The sequence below is a fragment of the Orcinus orca genome, chromosome 2 (assembly GCF_937001465.1).
Source record: "Orcinus orca chromosome 2, mOrcOrc1.1, whole genome shotgun sequence".
Lineage (NCBI taxonomy): Eukaryota > Metazoa > Chordata > Mammalia > Artiodactyla > Delphinidae > Orcinus > Orcinus orca.
In genome coordinates, this window is record NC_064560.1 from 198554186 (window position 1) to 198572681 (window position 18496).

Sequence of the window (18496 nt, forward strand, 5' to 3'; positions counted from 1 at the left end):
TACCCTCCTGTAGTTTGAAAATTTTGTAATAAGCTGTTAGTTGGGTTGGGGGGGATCCAGTCTAGAAATTATGCCATCTAGAAGGGTTCATTCTCCGATAGGAGGGCCTGCTATTCAGGGTGGAGCAGATTGTTAATAACGCATCCTCGGCATCTTTTTACTTACTGCGGTGCTAATTTATATGTACACACGTGCGTGTGTTGGTTTAAATGTTAACCCTTCATTGTGTCCATGAGAGACTTGAGATTGGGGCTGATTTGTTCTGGCCTAGGGTGTCTGGACCCTTTTTTGCCACGTCCCTCTTCCCAGATATCATTGTTTCAAAAGATCATTGTCTGCTTTCTTTTTGTTTGTAAACCATATGGAATATGTACGTCCTTTACATTTGTAAGATGTATAATAAACTCAGGTGTGCAGGCATACATTCTCAGAACGGTCTTTTGGACTACTTAGTCTGTTCACACGTAAGATAATTATTGATATGGTTGGATTTAGACCTGCCATTTGCTATTTGTTTTCCATTCGTCTCATTTTTGTTGTTTCTCTGTTCCTGGACTGCCTTCTTTTGTGTTATTTTTAGTATATCATTTTAATTCCTCTGTAGACTTGTAGCTGTATTTCTTTGAATTTTCTTTTTTAGGGATTACTCTAGATCTTTAATTTATCATGACGTGCTCAGTACTGACTGAACCTCATAACCGGTGTAGCCCTGTCTCCTCCTGCTTGTTGTATTTATAACAGTGGAAATAACGCTGTTCTTCCCATACATGTAATTACATACCTATTACATGTATTGTAAACCCAGCAATACAGTGTTACAACTTTTGTTTTAAACAGTCATATATATCTTACAAAAATCAGGAGAAGAAAAGAAAAATAATGATACAATCTTTTACGTTTGTCCCCGATTTATAGTTTCCAGTTCTCTTCATTCCTTCCTATGGCCTAAGTTACTCTCTGCTGTCTTATCTCTTTAGCCTAAAGGACTTGCTTTAGTATTTCTTGTTCCATAGGTTTGCTGGCAACAGTTTCCCTCATTTCTCGTTTATTGGGAAAAATATTTCATTCTCATATTTGAAGGATAGTTTGACCAGTTATAGAATTCTTGGTTGACAGCAAGTTGTAAATCTGCCCAGACTTTTCATTCTTGCAGGACTCCCCAGGGTCTCCTGTGTGTCCGTGTAATTTAGTACCTCGGCCCTCGTCAGGCTGTCTTTTCCAGAATCTCCCCTTTATGCTTATTGCTGTTGTCCTCCCACCTGCAAAGCTGCGGGTTTCCCTGCCTGAGCTGGCGGATGGGAGCCCCTCCAGGCAGGACGGCCGTCAGCTCACTGCTCTTACCTGATACAAACACAGCTCAAGGTGCTGGCCGCCATTGCTTGCTTTCCGCTGTCTTGAAATGGCTGCTTAATCACCGTGCCCAGTTTTTGCTCCTACACTGTCATCACCCAGAGTCCTCAGAATGTTTTTAAATACATAAACTAAAACGCACAGGTTTACAAATAAACGGTTGTCAGCAGTTTTGAAATTGTGACCTAGTCATCTGTGTGCTTCTCCATGAACACGTAAAAGAGCAAGACCTAGTGACAGGCCTAATACCATAAGTTTGAAGTAGTGAACATAAACATGATCTTAGGATGTGTACAGCTGTAATGTGATGAGGAAGGAGTTATTGATGACAGAGTCGGAACTGTGAACAGCGGTGGCTGTAGCCCACATTCATAATTGAAGGAAATGCTAAATTTAATTAGGGAGTTAGTGAAAATAATGATTTTCCCCAAATTCAGAGACTGTCTGAGTTTCATCCGAGGCATCTGTGGACCCCAGATCAAGACCCCTGCCTAGCGTTATAATTCTGTGAGAGTGTGGGCCTGAGATATGCCTGGAAGTCTTAACATTTCCTGAGGCAAAGATCCTGTGTGTACTCTGCTGTCTCTCCAGTAGCATGAAGGGAACTGGATGGACTCTGCTCAGTTACTGTAGCACTTTATCTGTCCCTCTACTGTGGTATGGACCGACGGATTATAATTTAAAGTTTAAAAAAAAAAAAGAAAAGGAAAAGCATGTTGGGTACTAAGTTTGTACGTAGCACTTCTGTGAATTCCTGAGCTTTCCAATGCAATTTTAATCATAGTCTAAACACTGAAGAGGGAAGAACCCCAAACCCAGGTTTTAAGACATGTTCTTTTATCTTAAGCAACGAAACTACATTGTCAGAAGATCTTTCCAGCACAGAGTTAAAACATACCATATAATGTCTTACATGGTCTTGTTGAGTTGTAGTTATAAAATGTTCAGCTACACGTTGAACCTGCGTGGTGGACGGGTCATTTTGTGTGGTGTGTGCTGCTCGTGCGCGACGGGATGAGTCTTCATTTGGCAGACCGTTTTTGTTACGAATCCTCTCCTTCCAGGTCACAGCAGTTGCACAGCAGAACCAAGGAGAGGTGCCCGAACCCCAAGACATGAAAGTAGCCGAGGTTCTCTTTGATGCTGCTGACGCAAACGCCATAGAGGAGGTCAACCTCGCTTACGAGAATGTCAAGGAGGTGGACGGGCTCGACGTCTCCAAAGAGGGCACGGAGGCCTGGGAGGCTGCGATGAAGAGATACGACGAGAGGATCGACAGGGTGGAGACCCGGATCACCGCTCGCCTTCGAGATCAGCTCGGCACGGCCAAGAACGCCAATGAGATGTTCAGGATTTTCTCCAGGTTCAACGCGCTGTTTGTCAGGCCTCACATCCGTGGGGCCATCCGCGAGTACCAGACCCAGCTGATCCAGCGCGTGAAGGACGACATCGAGTCTCTGCACGACAAGTTCAAGGTCCAGTACCCGCAGAGCCAGGCGTGTAAGATGAGCCACGTGCGCGACCTGCCACCGGTGTCGGGGTCCATCATTTGGGCGAAGCAGATCGACCGACAGCTGACGGCCTACATGAAGCGTGTGGAGGACGTGCTGGGCAAGGGCTGGGAGAACCACGTGGAGGGGCAGAAGCTGAAGCAGGACGGAGACAGCTTCCGCATGAAGCTCAACACGCAGGAGATCTTTGACGACTGGGCCCGCAAGGTGCAGCAGCGCAACCTGGGCGTCTCAGGCCGCATCTTCACCATCGAGAGCACGCGCGTCCGGGGCCGGTCCGGAAACGTCCTCAAGCTGAAGGTTAACTTTCTCCCCGAGATTATCACGCTCTCCAAAGAAGTTCGAAACCTCAAGTGGCTCGGCTTCCGAGTCCCACTGGCGATTGTAAACAAGGCTCACCAAGCAAACCAGCTCTACCCGTTTGCCATCTCGCTGATCGAGAGCGTTCGGACTTACGAACGCACGTGTGAGAAGGTGGAGGAGCGCAACACCATCTCCCTGCTGGTCGCGGGCTTGAAAAAGGAGGTGCAGGCTCTGATCGCGGAGGGCATCGCCTTGGTGTGGGAGTCCTACAAGCTCGACCCCTACGTGCAGCGCTTAGCGGAGACTGTCTTCAACTTCCAAGAAAAGGTGTGTTCTGCTTTCATCCTCCACGTCCGGGGAATGAGCTAAACCCAGCGATGGCTAATCCGTTAATACATTAGCTCCCCCGCAGAGGGCACGCGTGATCCCTACAGCTTAGGGCCGAGTCCGCTGAGAGGGAGAAAGCAGCCTTTCACTCACCGGGCTGCTGGATGGTGTTGCGGCTTTAGGGAAGCCGTTAAGTGACAGCCTGAGTTCAGGTCGGAAACCAGTAGAGAGGTGAAGGGCACGAGAGCTTTATTACTGGTAAAGCTGCGTGGAGAATGGGCTCTCGATCTGCAGTCGTGGTGCTTGCGGTCAGTCTGCCCCAGACCTGGACTTCCACCCCAGACCCTCGCCCAGCTGCCACTGCGGGCAGGACAGAGTCCACTGGTCTGGTGCGCGGCCGGCTCCCAGCGAGGGAAAGTGCTGAGCGGAGCGCGTTGGTGTCCTCCTCCCAAACTGACAGTCAGAGGTCGCCCTTCCTGGGAGCAGGGGCGGGCAAGGGGGGAAGCTGCTCGTTTCCATACATTTCCCTTCCTCCACAGAGAGACAGGTGTGTTCTCACGCCAACACGTAGGGTTAGCTATTTGTGGAAGAACTTCTCTGCCTCGGACATTTATTAATTGAGAAGAATATACGTAAGATAAAGAAATAGAGTGAGTGGCTGTTTTAAATACTAAGTATACCTTCCTTTAGGTGGATGATCTGCTGATTATTGAGGAAAAAATAGACCTGGAAGTCCGGTCCCTGGAGACTTGCATGTATGATCATAAGACTTTCTCCGAGATCCTGAACAGAGTGCAGAAGGCTGTGGACGACCTCAACCTGCACTCCTACTCCAACCTGCCCATCTGGGTCAACAAGCTGGACATGGAGGTGGGTATGGGGCGTGTTACACACAGTGCTGCCCACTTGTCTGCTGTCTGCATAGCGGTGGGCCCTGTTCCATAGCTGATTAGTTTGTCACTGAGAAGCATGTTTCCATAGAAGTTACCAGTGACAGTCCAGTTCTCTCCGGAAATCCCATGTAGCTAATGATAGAGCTGAACTGTGGTATTGGCCGTAGTAACCTTCTTTGTAAGTTGGAAGCAGGGAGCTATGGGGGAGGAGAAAGAGTTCTCTCTGTTTTCTGGATATTTGACAACCTCCTACTTGCCCTTCCCTGCTCTGCTGATAATTTAGGTGGTTCTTCCTGGCCCTCTTCTCCTGGTACCCTTCTCTGACCACCTTGTCCCCCTCCACCATCCCACCCAGCATCCAAGAACCTCTTATTCCTGGTGGAGAGGATCTTGGCTCACGCGTGTAGGGGTGTGTGTGTGTGTGTGTGTGTGTGTGTGTGTGTGTGTGTGTGTGTGTGTGTGTGTTTGAAGCATACTTGCCAGCTCATGTCGCTTTCTCGTCGGTGTATGTCAGAGAGTGCAGCTGTGAAGTCTCTAGAAGGAGGATGTTTTATGGCAGAGGTCACTCAGTGGACAGATGGTAGTTGGTCAGTTCTGAAGTTGTTGTGTGTGGGTCACAGGTTTTCTCCTTTAAAATGGATACAGAAGTTGCAGTGTATCCACCAGTGGGACCCAAACAGTGAAAGTTCACAGGCCCCCCTCTTCTGAATCGACTGCAAGTCCCAGTTTATCTCAAGCCGCCCTCGCAGCATTCCCAGGATGGTTGTGTGGCCAGACGCTAAACAAGACATACAGACATCCTAGTCATAGGAAATCTATTTGTGAATCTGTTTGTCTCGTTACAGATCAGAAGAGAATTCTGGCTTCTTTACTTGTTGAAAGAAAACGGTCACTGTTTGGTGACGGCTGTTAACTAGACTTACTGTGGTGATCCTTTTGCAGTATACACCAGTATTGAATCATTATGTCGTATGTCCAGAACTAATAATAATGTTACATGTCACTTATGCCTCCGTTTTGAAAAGAAAAAGAAAATTGTTTAATCTCCAAATTATAGTTTTCTAGTTTTATCTCTGAGGCTACCAGGAAAATGCTTTTGTTCTGTAAATTGTCTATCATACCGAACAAATATCCAGACCGTCGCTACATCTGCTGCGTTTGTGTTGGTATCTTTATCCCTTATAAGTGGGGATCCTGCAAGTGGAAAGCACAGTCAGCCTAGCAGACGGTGATCTGAGGCTGGAAGGTGAGGAAATGAGGCTGAGAAGCAGGGGCGAAGGCTTGCAGTCAGAAGCGGTCCGTCCTGGACCTAAAGCATCAGCTTTCTGTTAATGTGCTCTGAGCTAACGTTTGGAAGAAACACTGTTCTTGGACGTGTTTTCTCTGCAGATTGAAAGAATACTGGGCGTCCGCCTGCAAGCTGGCCTGAGAGCTTGGACCCAGGTGCTTCTTGGACAAGCTGAGGATAAAGCAGAGGTTGACATGGATACGGACGCACCTCAAGTTAGTCACAAACCTGGAGGAGAGCCAAAGATCAAGGTCAGTATTTCCCAGGGCAGCCGATTCGATAGTAAATTAAACAAGGTTCTCCCCTTAAAAACTACCAGGGAAAAGGTCACTTTACAGTGGAGAAACCTGACAGGTGCCACCACGCTCAGCTGACCCAAGTCAGCATCCCAGGGGAGATGTATGCTGTCACCTGTGGTGAGATGAGAAGGGCTCTTCACCCCTATGGTCTTCCCCCCAGTAACCATGAGGAACACGTCAGGTGAACCCAGGTGGAGGGCCATCCCACAGGACACCAGAATGCCACGGTCATGAGAGAGAGACAGGACAAGCTGAGAAAACGTCACAGACTGGAAGGGAGTGAGGAGCTGTGACAACTAACTGTGATGTGCGTCCTTGTTAGATCCTGGGAATCTGACTGAAGTCAGTGTTCAGTTCATAGTATTATATCAGTGCTGACGTCTTTGTTTTGGTAATTACACCACGTTAGAGGAAGCTGGTGAGGGTGTATGGAAACTCCTCATACTTGCCTTAGAACTCTGCTGTAAGTCTAAAATAGTTTCAAAAACAGAAGTTTTTTTTAATAGAAAATAATATTTAGAAATAAATTTACACTGGGGAAAAAAAAATCTGTGCTTTCTAAGCATGTATGATGTGTAAGAAATCATTTCCAGAACTGAACATGATAATCTGCTACAAGCAGGTGTTCAGACTATGACCCTAAAATGTCACTGTTTTCACAAAAATCTGAATCGAATTCTTGTGAGAGAATGCAGTAGCGCACTGGTCAGCAGTCTGCGTCCAAGCCAGCTGTTTCCCATTCGTGTGAAGGAGTGGTCAACCGGGGCCTAGCAAGCTTTCCAGAAAGTGCTGTTCAGACTCTGCAAGTAGGTCCCTGTCTCCTGTCGTGGGTGGTGGTTATAAAGCTGTCCACCTCACACTGATTCATTAAGCCATGTGTTAGTTTTATGTAGTTTACAGTATGTGTGTTATATTTACCAATAAAAAGGTCTCACAAAACAGAAGCCTGGAAGAGCTGGGCAAGTAAAAACTTTGATCTGGGAGAAACAATTGGCGTTTCTTTTTCTACGCAAACTTTATACCTTTTCTTTTTTTTTCCGCTTTTATGCTTGAAAAATGTTTTCACTTTGGAATATTACAGATATTCATCCCCAGAGTGTACTTTTTAAAATACTGAGATGCAGAAAAGCCAGTGAGTGTGTCTGAGTGGATACAGTATCTAGTGGAGACTGAGCTGGAATTCTCCATTAGCTTAAAGCACTGGCAGGTGGCACAGACTGACCCCGACTTGTAAACATACATCAGTAAAATCGGCCTCGTGTCACTGGTTTCTCAGGTCGCAAGGTCCTCGTGTCCAGATATCATCACACACGTCATATCCGATGGTGCTTCACTGAGCACCTGTTGTGTGTATGACACCCAGGCACTGGGGGACCCAGGAAGGACCCAAGCGGGGCCTGCCCTTGACCTCCTCTTCCTTGGCGGGGGCACAGACCACAAACATGAAGTCAGGGAAGACCGAGTCTGTTGATAAAGTAACAGACTTTGTGGTTCAGACGGAAGTAGTTTAATAATTAGAGAGAGAAAGTGTTCTTCATAAAAGCCATTTTACTGAAATAGATTGCTGAGTAAAAATGAAATCTTTGCTTCATAGAATGTCGTCCATGAGCTGAGAATAACCAACCAGGTCATCTATTTGAACCCGCCAATCGAGGAGTGCAGGTACAAGCTGTACCAGGAGATGTTCGCCTGGAAGATGGTGGTGCTGTCTCTCCCCAGGATCCAGAGTCAGAGGTACCAGGTGAGCTCCGCGTCTCCCTCTCGCTCTGGGACTCCACCTCCACGCGCCTCTTTAAAGAGCTCCTGACGCGTCTTTTCAAACTCCAGACCTCAGCTCGGCACTCTGAGGGAAAGCTGGAGGAAGCTTTGTGTGACCTGACGTTCTTCCCAGTAGTTACTTTTCCACACAGTCGGGTTCGGAGGTCTGGTGTCAGTGGTCTCTTAGAAATTCCCTCCGTGAACTTCTGTGGGAATTTTAATTCCTGCTTTTCCCTGCCCACCCTCCCACTTGCATTTTTATTATGGGAATTTGCAAACATACACAAAAGCAGAGGGAATCATGTGAGCTCATAAGTAAAGCTCCGCTTTATTTATCAACATGTGGCCAATTTTGTTTCATTATATTCCCTTCCCCACCCCCCAGCAGCAGATTATTTTAAAGCAAATCCCAGATATAGTATGCTCTTAGTAGGACACTCCTAGAGCAAAAGGAAAACTCAAGAGACCGTTGCATTTAGTCCCTGGTCTCTAGGCAATAGTACTTCTAAATAGGACCAGTGGTTTTCAAATAAACATATTCCACGATCTCTGCTGTAACCGACTTTTCTGGAAAACAGTGATCCTATCCGGAAGCGTGTCTCTTTCCTTAACTGTGAACGTGAGCTCAGTTCTCTTTTTCCTGCCCCCTCCTTGCCACACTCTTTGCCGGCTCTCCTGGCTTTCCTCCACCTTGCTGGCCTGTCTGCTTCACTGGCTCTACGTGTGCAGCGCCGTCTCCACCCCGCTCTCTCTGTGTCTCATCCAGCCTGTTGGCTTTAAATACCAGTGCCACAACTCCGTGTTCCTGTCTCCAGCCAGGCCTTTTCCTGAACTCCAGACTGCCTGTCCCTTTGCCTCCTTGGCGTCTCCATGTGACCACCTGATGGACGTGTCAAACTGGACTTGTCTCTCAGACCCCTCCCTCAGATTTGCTCCTCCCCCAGTCTTTTCTTTCCCATCCTCCAACCTGCTCCTGGACACCCACTGTCGTTATCTTCAAAATTAACCCTAATCGGGACTTCCCTGGTGGTGCAGTGGTTAAGAATCTGCCTGCCAATGCAGGGGACACGGGTTCGATCCCTGGTCGGGGAAGATCCTACATGCCACGGAGCAACTAAGCCCGTGCCACACAACTACTGAGCCTGCGCTCTAGAGCCCGCGAGCCACAACTACTGAGCCCACACACTACAACTACTGAAGCCTGCATGCGCCTAGAGCCCGTGCTCCACAGCAAGAGAAGCCACCACAATGAGAAGCCCGCGCACCACAACAAAGAGTAGCCCCTGCTTGCCGCAACTAGAGAAAGCCCGCGTGCAGCAACAAAGACCTGACGCAGCCAAAAATAAATAAGTTAATTAATTAATTTAAAAATTAAAAAAAAAATTAACCCTAATCTGTTTCTTACCACATCCAGCACTACCACCGTCCAAGGTACCATAATCCCTCAGTCGGATTATTTAAGCCCCCTCCTGACTGGTCTCTCCGTGTCTGCTTTTGCCCCCTACAATTTGTCATCAACACAGCAGCCAGAGTGCGTCTTAAAACTGTGTTTGCCCTGACGTTTCTCTTTTTGGAGCCCGTTAACTGTCTCACCCACCACGGCGCCTTGCTGGGCCCCACGTGACACGCCGCCTCCCTGATCTGCTCCTCCCCTCATGGCTCTGCTGCAGCCAGCGCTGGGCTCTTGCTCATCCTCACATGTGCCAGGTGCACTCTTGCCCCTGAGCCTTTGCACTTGCTCGGAAGCCCTGGGAGCAAATACTCACCAGGCTCCCTCCCTCCATCTCCTGGTCCCTGCCCATGCGTTACCTCCTCAGTGAGGCCTTCCCTGACTCCCCTGCTCAAAATACATCCTCCCTGCTCCCACGTCCCCTCGCCCCCTCTTCCCCTCTTCCCTGCTTTCCTCCATGGCACTGCTCACCCTGTGACATGCTGTGTATTTTGCTTTTCCCTTAGTTGTCTCTCTCCTCCCACAGAATGTAAATCTATGTGAGCAGAGGTTTTTGTCTGTTTGTTGTACCTACAACAGTGCCTGGCACGTGACAGCCCACAAGTGGTTGAAACAAACGAATGACTGTGTCGCGGGTTCCAGCATCCACGTTGGTGTTAACACTTGGTTGTGGTCACCTCACGCTCTCGTAGGCGCCACCTTCAGTCCTGCTCCTTGGATGAGAGGCTCAGGTCTTGCAGGCCCTGCTCTGGGGCGCCTGCTCTCTAACCGTTTTTGCCTTGTGCCGGTAGTGACGCCACATCTTTTGGCTTGTGGTTGATGTTCCTTTCGTTGGTTTGAGGAGTTCTATTATAAGTAGGCTTCTGGTTACCTGTGACTGGGATAAGTGAATGTTATCCCTTAAATACAGTTTCTTTCGGTTTATTTTAATTAAGTGAAAGTGACTCTGAGATTCACATTTTCGTGCGCACTACCTGCGTTCATTTCCGGCTTTGTTTGGTTAGGTGGGTGTCCACTATGAACTGACCGAAGAAGAGAAATTCTACCGGAATGCTCTAACACGGATGCCAGATGGCCCCGTTGCCCTGGAGGAATCCTATTCTGCAGTCATGGGCATCGTAACTGAAGTCGAGCAGTATGTCAAGGTGAGAAGCTAATTTCATCCAAGTATGTTGTCTTACACACTTAGGAGTATGAGATTCAATGAATATGGAGCTAAAAGGTCTTGACTATGTGTATTGTAAACGATGAGGTAATATTTGCTGTCTTAAAACAAGGAGTGAACAATAGGGCAAACCTTGTGGGATATTAATCATTTTGGAGAACAGGAAACTATTCTCTTTTGATAGGAAAATTCTGAGGATTGGAAGTGAGAGTTTTTCTAACGGCGATGAAAGAACATGAGACTTTTAACAGAATATGAAAATATATGTTAATATTTTACAAAATGAAAAGTCAAACTGTAGTGTTTAACTCTGTTCTTCTTCACTTGCAGGTCTGGCTTCAGTATCAGTGTTTGTGGGACATGCAAGCTGAGAACATCTATAACAGACTCGGGGAGGATCTCAACAAGTGGCAGGCGCTCTTGGTGCAGATAAGGAAGGCCCGAGGAACCTTTGACAATGCAGAGACCAAGAAGGAGTTCGGACCAGTAGTCATAGATTACGGCAAGGTGAGCTCTGCTGTCTCACTGAAAGGTGTCCAGGGAGCTGGGACGGCAACATCTGACTAAAATGAAGTTGAGGCATAAACACTCCAGCGTGAAAGACTTGCTCATCCGCTGTCGTGTGCTCCTTCACCTGCAGGTCCAGTCTAAGGTGAACCTGAAGTACGACTCTTGGCACAAGGAGGTCCTCAGCAAATTTGGGCAGATGCTCGGCTCAAACATGACAGAGTTCCACTCCCAGATCTCCAAGGTGAGGAGGCAGGGTCCTGCTGGTGTGATGAACCCCCTGGTGCCCCTCGGCTCTCCGTTAAACGCTCTGCTCTCTCCGGACAGTCTCGCCAGGAGCTGGAGCAGCACTCCGTGGACACGGCCAGCACCTCCGACGCTGTGACCTTCATCACCTACGTGCAGTCTCTGAAACGGAAGATCAAGCAGTTTGAAAAGCAAGTGGAGGTGAGCTCTGTCCCTCACTGTCTCAGGTGGGGTCTACGGCGCGTCTCTGTCGTGCCCCTGCCGTGCTTGTAAGGGTGGGCAGGTGATTCTTAGGCACTTCAGGGTTTGAGAACCACAGGCTCCTGTCTTTTAAAATCTTTTGCTGTAGTTGTGGACCTTCAAGTCCTCAAACTTGAATTACCTTCTCATAGTTTGGAAGGAGGGTGTGACGCCCAGCTCTAGCACGCTTAGACCCTGCTCGGGGCCGCCCGGTGCAGCCAGGAGCAGTCGCGGGACTGGCCACGGCGCCGTCGGGAGGGGAGCACGTGTGCTCCGCAGCCGCGGGGTGCCTTCCCGTCCGTGGGAACCTGACGGCAGTGTCTGCTGCCCTTGTGAAGGAAAGTGCTAAGTTTATTCTGTAACCCTCAAAGCTCTACCGCAACGGCCAGCGCTTGCTGGAAAAGCAAAGGTTCCAGTTCCCGCCTTCCTGGCTTTACATTGACAACATCGAGGGAGAGTGGGGGGCCTTCAACGACATCATGCGGCGGAAGGACTCTGCCATCCAGCAGCAGGTGGCGAACCTGCAGATGAAGATTGTCCAGGAGGACCGGGCTGTGGAGAGCCGCACCTCCGACCTGCTGACCGACTGGGAGAAGACCAAGCCTGTCACGGTGAGTCTCGCCCCCGGCGCCGCAGCTTCTCCCAAGCCGGCAGCAGGTGACCTGGCGTCTCTGCTTTCGGAGACTTAAAAGGCCCTGCCATGGCTTAGATTTCCAGAATGAAGACTTTTCCCTGTAATTAAAAGGAGCAGTACTTGCAGGTAGTGGATTTGGAAACACGAAAGCCGACTTAGACCTCCTCGTGACAGTCACTTAAGTCAGGGAATTGTTTTAAAGACTAACGTTTTTCTGTTTGTAAGTTATCCTCTTACTTAGGCATAGTCAGAAGTTAGAATTTCCTCTCTCGTGGACACAGGCCAAGCATCCCGCTGCCGCCACTACTAGGTCTGTGCGGTGGGGGGCAGCCCTGAACTCTGACGTCATTGTCGCGGTCGTTAGGCTTTCTGTACCGGGACCTGCCACACCGTGGTCTCTGGGTTCATTCAAGTATTTATTGAGCACCGACTATATTCTGGGCAGCAGAGATACAGCGGTGACCAGAAAGGAGCCCTACCTGCATGGAGTTAACGCTCCACTGGGGCACGGAGGGTAAAGAGTGAACGAGAAGAACAGGTGTTTTAAGTCAGATGGTGATACGTGCCACGGGAAAGGGGTGTTGGTGCGTTCCTGCTCTGCAGGGGGTTGTGGAGGCTGAGGGAGGGGCTGGCAAGCGTGCCGTGGCCGAGGGGGCGTCCAGGCAGGGGGACGGCCAGTGTGGGGCTCAGGCACGTAGGTCACGGCCTGCCTGGCTCACTGGGTGGAATTCAAACTTAGACATACGTGTACGCATAGAAGGGGAAGGGTTTTGAAATGCTCTGAACGTCAGTCTGGCTTTGTAGTGTGGATGGAGGTTCTCCGCACCAGTCCTGGGGGCTGATTTGGCCGCCCCACGTCTACTGGGTTGGCCTCTGTGCTGCTGGGCCCAAGGTCCTGCCTTGTGTTTCATTTTGGCCGAGGGGCCCCGCTGTTCAGCAGGCTTGTGCTTTTGCTAACGCCAGAGCTTCCAGGCTCTGCAGGGGAGTGAGTACTGATCACTAGACAAGACTGTGATCACCTGAATTTGAATATCTTTTGTTGCCTCACCTTGCTAGTAATGTGTTATAGTGAAAACTTCGATATTTTGTGTAGTCATCCTCAAGGTTATCAGAATGGAAAGGAAGTGTGTAAACAGCGTTAAGGCTGAGGTAGTCTCCTCCAGTGAGAACAGTGCTTTCCTTTTCATTCTTCTCTCGGTAACTGATACCACGACTCCACACCTCAGGGAGGGTGTGGCTGGCAGCCCCAAGCACCCTGTCCCCTCGGTCAGGAGTGTCCTGCTCCAGGCCCGGGTCTGTCCTGACTCTTCTCTTCCGTCTCCCTCGGCACTTAGTGAGGGGATGGCTGAGTCGAGAGGTGCTCCCCCTTCCCTGTGTCAACCCTGGAGGTAAAAGTTCATCCAGTAATGGACGTGCATCATCAGTGTACAGCTTTTGGATGTTTACGTACGTAGACGTGTTCAAGGAGTCACATATTCTAGAAGCCCAGCAGGCCCCCTCCACCGTTTCGGAGCCAGAGCTCGTGTGTCCTGAGCCCCGGCTCTGATCCTCTGGCCTTGACTCCTTCAGGGCAACCTTCGCCCAGAGGAGGCGCTTCAGGCTCTCACCATATATGAAGGAAAGTTCGGCAGGCTGAAGGACGACAGGGAGAAGTGTGCGAAGGCCAAGGAGGCGCTGGAACTGACAGATACGGGACTTCTCGGTGGCAGCGAAGAGCGCGTCCAGGTACGAACCGCTCCAGCGGGCAGCTGGGGCCGGGCCCCTCGTGCTCACGCTGCCTCTGGCCCACAGTGTCTCGAGAGCCGTGGGGTGGTTCTGCTTCCAAGTTCAGCTGCTTTACTCTGCTTCATCACAGGTGGCCTTAGAGGAGCTACAGGACCTCAAAGGCGTTTGGTCAGAACTCTCTAAGGTCTGGGAGCAGATCGATCAGATGAAGGAGCAGCCGTGGGTTTCAGTGCAGCCTCGGAAGGTACGTGGAGCACCGGTAGCTGTTGTGTACGCGCCTTCACGCACTGAAAGTTGTAGGCGTCACCTAGAAGCTCGGCAAGCAAGGAACCGTTAGAGTTCACAAAACGTCACTTGATGGTCGTTTACATTACTCATCCAGATTAATGTAAAATTTCTCCTGACACCATTTTAAAAATATTCCATCGTTTAAAGGAATGTTGGCAAACTAAATACCGTCTTGTGTTTCTCTTGACAGCTTCGGCAAAATTTAGATGGCCTCTTGAACCAGCTGAAAAACTTCCCCGCACGATTACGGCAGTACGCGTCCTACGAGTTTGTCCAGAGGCTTCTGAAAGGTTACCTCAAGGTCGGTGACTCAGAGCTGCGGTCACAGATGTCCGCTAGAAACACGCCACACGGGTAACACGGCTCCCTCTCTCCACAGATAAACATGCTGGTGATTGAACTGAAATCTGAAGCACTTAAAGATCGCCACTGGAAACAGCTGATGAAACGGCTTCATGTAAACTGGGTTGTTTCTGAGCTGACCCTCGGCCAGATCTGGGACGTTGACTTGCAGAAAAATGAAGCGGTTGTCAAGGATGTGCTGCTTGTAGCACAGGGGGAGATGGCTTTGGAGGAATTTTTGAAGCAGGTAAGTAATAGGGTGATGGGCATTCCAGATCTTGTTTCAGGCTGTGACATAGACTGACGTAGACTGAGCCTCACATGTGGTCCCTTTTGTCTCCATTACACTCGGTCACTTGTGTGGCTGGCGAACTCCCACATACTGATGACGTGCCTCTTTCGGTTTCAATTCAGATAAGAGAAGTGTGGAATACTTACGAATTAGACTTGGTTAACTATCAGAACAAGTGTCGCCTGATCCGAGGCTGGGACGACCTCTTCAACAAGGTCAAAGAGCACATCAACAGCGTGTCCGCCATGAAGCTGTCTCCATATTATAAGGTACCGCTGTGGGGAGGTGTCCCTCCCGCACATCCACCGTTGTACCTTCAGACTTACAGTCAGGGCCTTCCCAGGCGGTCCAGCGATTAAGACTCCGCGCTTCCACTGCAGGGGGCACGGGTTCGATCCCTGTAGGGGAACTAAGATCCAGCATGCTGTGTGGCCAAAATAGATTCTTTTTAAATAATTAAAAAATAAAAATGGCCAGACTCACAGTTCCCAGGTGCCTCTGGTAGAAAATGTGAGTCACGTAAGTTGACAGGATCTTTATCTGCATATTGGCATGAGTCCTGGTGTATCTGAGAGTGGAGAGTGCAGCAGTTGAGCTCTGCCTTCCATCCACCCGCTAGGTGTTTGAAGAGGATGCCCTGAGCTGGGAAGACAAACTGAACCGGATCATGGCTCTCTTCGACGTGTGGATCGACGTGCAGAGGCGCTGGGTCTACCTGGAGGGCATCTTCACGGGCAGCGCAGACATCAAACACCTGCTGCCAGTGGAAACCCAGCGGTTCCAGAGGTACAGCCTCGAGCCGGGACGGAGGGCTGAAGGGTAGGCTTGGCTGGTGACCACCCTTTGCACGAAGGCTGACGTTACCCTCGCTCTTAATTTGATTTGTAGTATCAGCACGGAATTCTTGGCTCTCATGAAAAAAGTATCCAAGTCTCCCCTGGTCATGGATGTTCTGAACATCCAGGGGGTACAGAGGTCGCTGGAGAGATTAGCAGACCTGCTAGGAAAGATCCAGAAAGCCCTGGGAGAGTACCTGGAAAGAGAGCGCTCATCTTTCCCCAGGTGAGAGGGTGGTTTTTACGGGGACTGAAGGGAAGGTCAGCTCCGGCGCCTCCTTCCCGCCCCTCCCTCCCTCCTGGCCTGTGTGTTGGTCACTCTGGCGTCAAGGGTTTTGTTACCAGTAACCGATTCAGTGAATACCGTTTCTCCTTCATCCATTGCTTCCTAATTATAACAAATAATCCTTAATTTTCTACCGTGGGTTCATTTACTAAGCTTCACCCTCCCAGGCAGCTAGCATCTCTTAAAAATTTAGCTGTGATTCTTTTTTTTTTTTTTGGCCACACTGTGTGGCATGCAGAACTTCCCTGACCAGGGATCGAACCCGTGCCCCCTGTGGTGGAAGCACGGAGTCTTAACCACTGGACCACCAGGGAAGTTGTATTTTGTTTTCTAAGTGGCATTCTTTTCTTTCTGAATAGTTTGCTTAATATAAATAGAGCAGGTTTTTAAAACATTCCTAAGGTGCGGTGAATTACATGAAACCCATTGAGTTTCTCTTCAGGATCTGTTAGGTGAGTGTATATCTTTTGCTGAGGGCTGGAAGAAATTTGGATGTGATCTGAATTCAGGCTGGAGGTGGTCCGTCACAATCCATATCCACTTTCCTTTCCTATACAGTTTGAAGTTTTGCCTTGATTTCCCTTTTTTGTGTATATGTAATGTTTTAGCAGCTTACATGCTATTTTAATTTTAGGTTTTATTTTGTGGGTGATGAAGATTTGCTTGAAATCATTGGAAACAGTAAGAATGTAGCTAAGTTACAGAAACATTTCAAGAAAATGTTTGCTGGTGTTTCGAGCATCATCCTAAATGAAGACAACTCTGTCGTCCTGGGCATCTCATCCCGTGAAGGAGAGGAGGTAGTTACATTCATTGATTGTAACTTAGAAAACTTCACTCCCATCTTTGCGCACTTTAATTCTTAGAGTTTCTTTATTTCAGGTCATGTTTAAAACTCCCGTGTCAATTACTGAACATCCCAAAATCAACGAGTGGCTCACCCTAGTAGAGAAGGAGATGAGAGTCACGCTGGCCAAACTCCTTGCTGAGTCTGTTACAGAAGTTGAGATTTTTGGTAAAGCAACTTCAATTGACCCAAATACCTACATCACCTGGATTGACAAATACCAGGTACTGTCCAGTAGAAGGGGGACAGTCTGAAGGTGAGGGCACTGGCTGATCTTTAAAACCATCCTTTTGGGTCTTGGGTGCCGTGTCTCGCAGGCCCAGCTCGTGGTCCTGTCAGCCCAGATTGCCTGGTCTGAGAACGTGGAGACGGCGCTGAGCAGTGTCGGCGGGAGCGGCGACACGGCCCCCCTGCACTCCGTGCTCAGCAACGTGGAGGTCACCCTCAACGTGCTGGCCGACTCGGTCCTCATGGAGCAGCCACCGCTCCGGAGACGCAAGCTGGAGCACTTGGTTAGTCCCATTCCTCCCAGCCAGGCTCCTGGGGCTTCGCCTCGGACAGTTGAAAGAACTCACGCTTGAAAGAGATCCTAATTGGTGTCAGGGAGAAAAACAAGTGGATGGCCTGTTGACAAATGCTGGGGTGTGTACTTGACTCTCTGGTACTGTTGAAAGGCAATCTTGGGGGACAGGAGTTAACACACACGACCTCCCGACACAAAGGGGTGATACTCGTGCCTCTGGGTCTTTCACACTCTCGTCCTGTCCTTCGCAGAGAACACGCCCCGTGGCGGACCAGCCCAGCGTGTCTCTGAGCCCGAGTTGCTTGCTGCTGGCCTTTGCACTGCCGTGTGCAGCAGATGGACTCTTAGGATAGAGACAGCTCTTCTCCCATCACGTTTGATGCTAGTCGCAACTAGCAGAGTTTTTGTTTGTTGTTTCTTTGTTTTTGCTGCAGCTCTTGATTCTGTGTAATTCCATTGTGTGAATAACAGTTTTATTGTTTTTAAAAGTGAACAACAGTTCTGTTGTTTTTAAAAGTGAATGTTTACACTGTAACTGGACCTAGAATCTCAATTTAAAAGTCTACTGAATAACCCCCGCACCCCGAGGATACGCTTATGTACTTTAGTTTACACGCTTCAGCTCATGAAATGTACTTTCTGATAAGCTCTTTAAAGTGACTCTTTCTTCAGATCACAGAGTTGGTTCACCAGAGAGACGTCACCAGGTCCCTGATGAAGAGCAAGATTGACAACGCCAAGTCTTTCGAGTGGCTCAGCCAGATGCGATTTTACTTTGACCCTAAGCAAACCGATGTGTTGCAGCAGTTGTCGATTCAAATGGCAAATGCCAAGTTTAACTATGGCTTTGAGTACCTGGGTGTCCAGGACAAGCTGGTCCAGACCCCCCTCACCGACCGCTGCTACTTGACGATGACACAGGCCTTGGAGGCCAGGTTGGGCGGGTCCCCCTTCGGTGAGTCCCTCCCCACACCTGGACAGGTGGAGTCAGATAGGAAACGTACTTTTCCAAGATTTAGCGAATGATCTAAATGTATTTCTTAACTGCGTGGCTGGTACCTTCTAAAACTTTAAATCCGTTGGCAGCTATCACATTTATACTTGACCCCTGAACGACATTGATTTGAACTGTGTGAGTCCACTTAGACACAGAGTTGTTTTAATAGATAGGCAGTCGGCCCTTCCTGTTCACCGGTTTCACATCCTCAGACTGACCCAACCATGGATTGAAGTTTCCATCCGAGGTTGGTTGAATCCATGGACGCAGAACCTGTGGATACGGAGGGCCAACTATTGGACTCGAGGGTCCATGGATTTGGGTAGACGCAGGGGTCCTGGACCAGCCCACATGGAGACCGAGGGATGATTGTACTTCGGTTTTTTTAA

General features: G+C 49.2%; 1 protein-coding gene across 1 annotated transcript in view; it reads left to right on the forward strand.

Annotated features, from left to right (window-relative positions):
* Window positions 1-18496, forward strand: part of DYNC1H1 (dynein cytoplasmic 1 heavy chain 1) — a 66152-nt gene that overhangs the window by 14526 nt on the left and 33130 nt on the right. Inside the window, exons 8-27 of the mRNA XM_004262407.4 lie at window positions 2415-3491; window positions 4182-4361; window positions 5774-5923; window positions 7566-7712; window positions 10184-10324; window positions 10675-10851; window positions 10985-11095; window positions 11179-11298; window positions 11709-11948; window positions 13541-13696; window positions 13827-13940; window positions 14175-14285; window positions 14364-14573; window positions 14741-14887; window positions 15238-15404; window positions 15507-15680; window positions 16375-16540; window positions 16623-16811; window positions 16905-17099; window positions 17783-18065. Of these exons, the coding sequence (XP_004262455.1) occupies window positions 2415-3491; window positions 4182-4361; window positions 5774-5923; window positions 7566-7712; window positions 10184-10324; window positions 10675-10851; window positions 10985-11095; window positions 11179-11298; window positions 11709-11948; window positions 13541-13696; window positions 13827-13940; window positions 14175-14285; window positions 14364-14573; window positions 14741-14887; window positions 15238-15404; window positions 15507-15680; window positions 16375-16540; window positions 16623-16811; window positions 16905-17099; window positions 17783-18065 (4255 nt within the window). The remainder of the gene's footprint in view (window positions 1-2414; window positions 3492-4181; window positions 4362-5773; window positions 5924-7565; window positions 7713-10183; window positions 10325-10674; window positions 10852-10984; window positions 11096-11178; window positions 11299-11708; window positions 11949-13540; window positions 13697-13826; window positions 13941-14174; window positions 14286-14363; window positions 14574-14740; window positions 14888-15237; window positions 15405-15506; window positions 15681-16374; window positions 16541-16622; window positions 16812-16904; window positions 17100-17782; window positions 18066-18496) is intronic.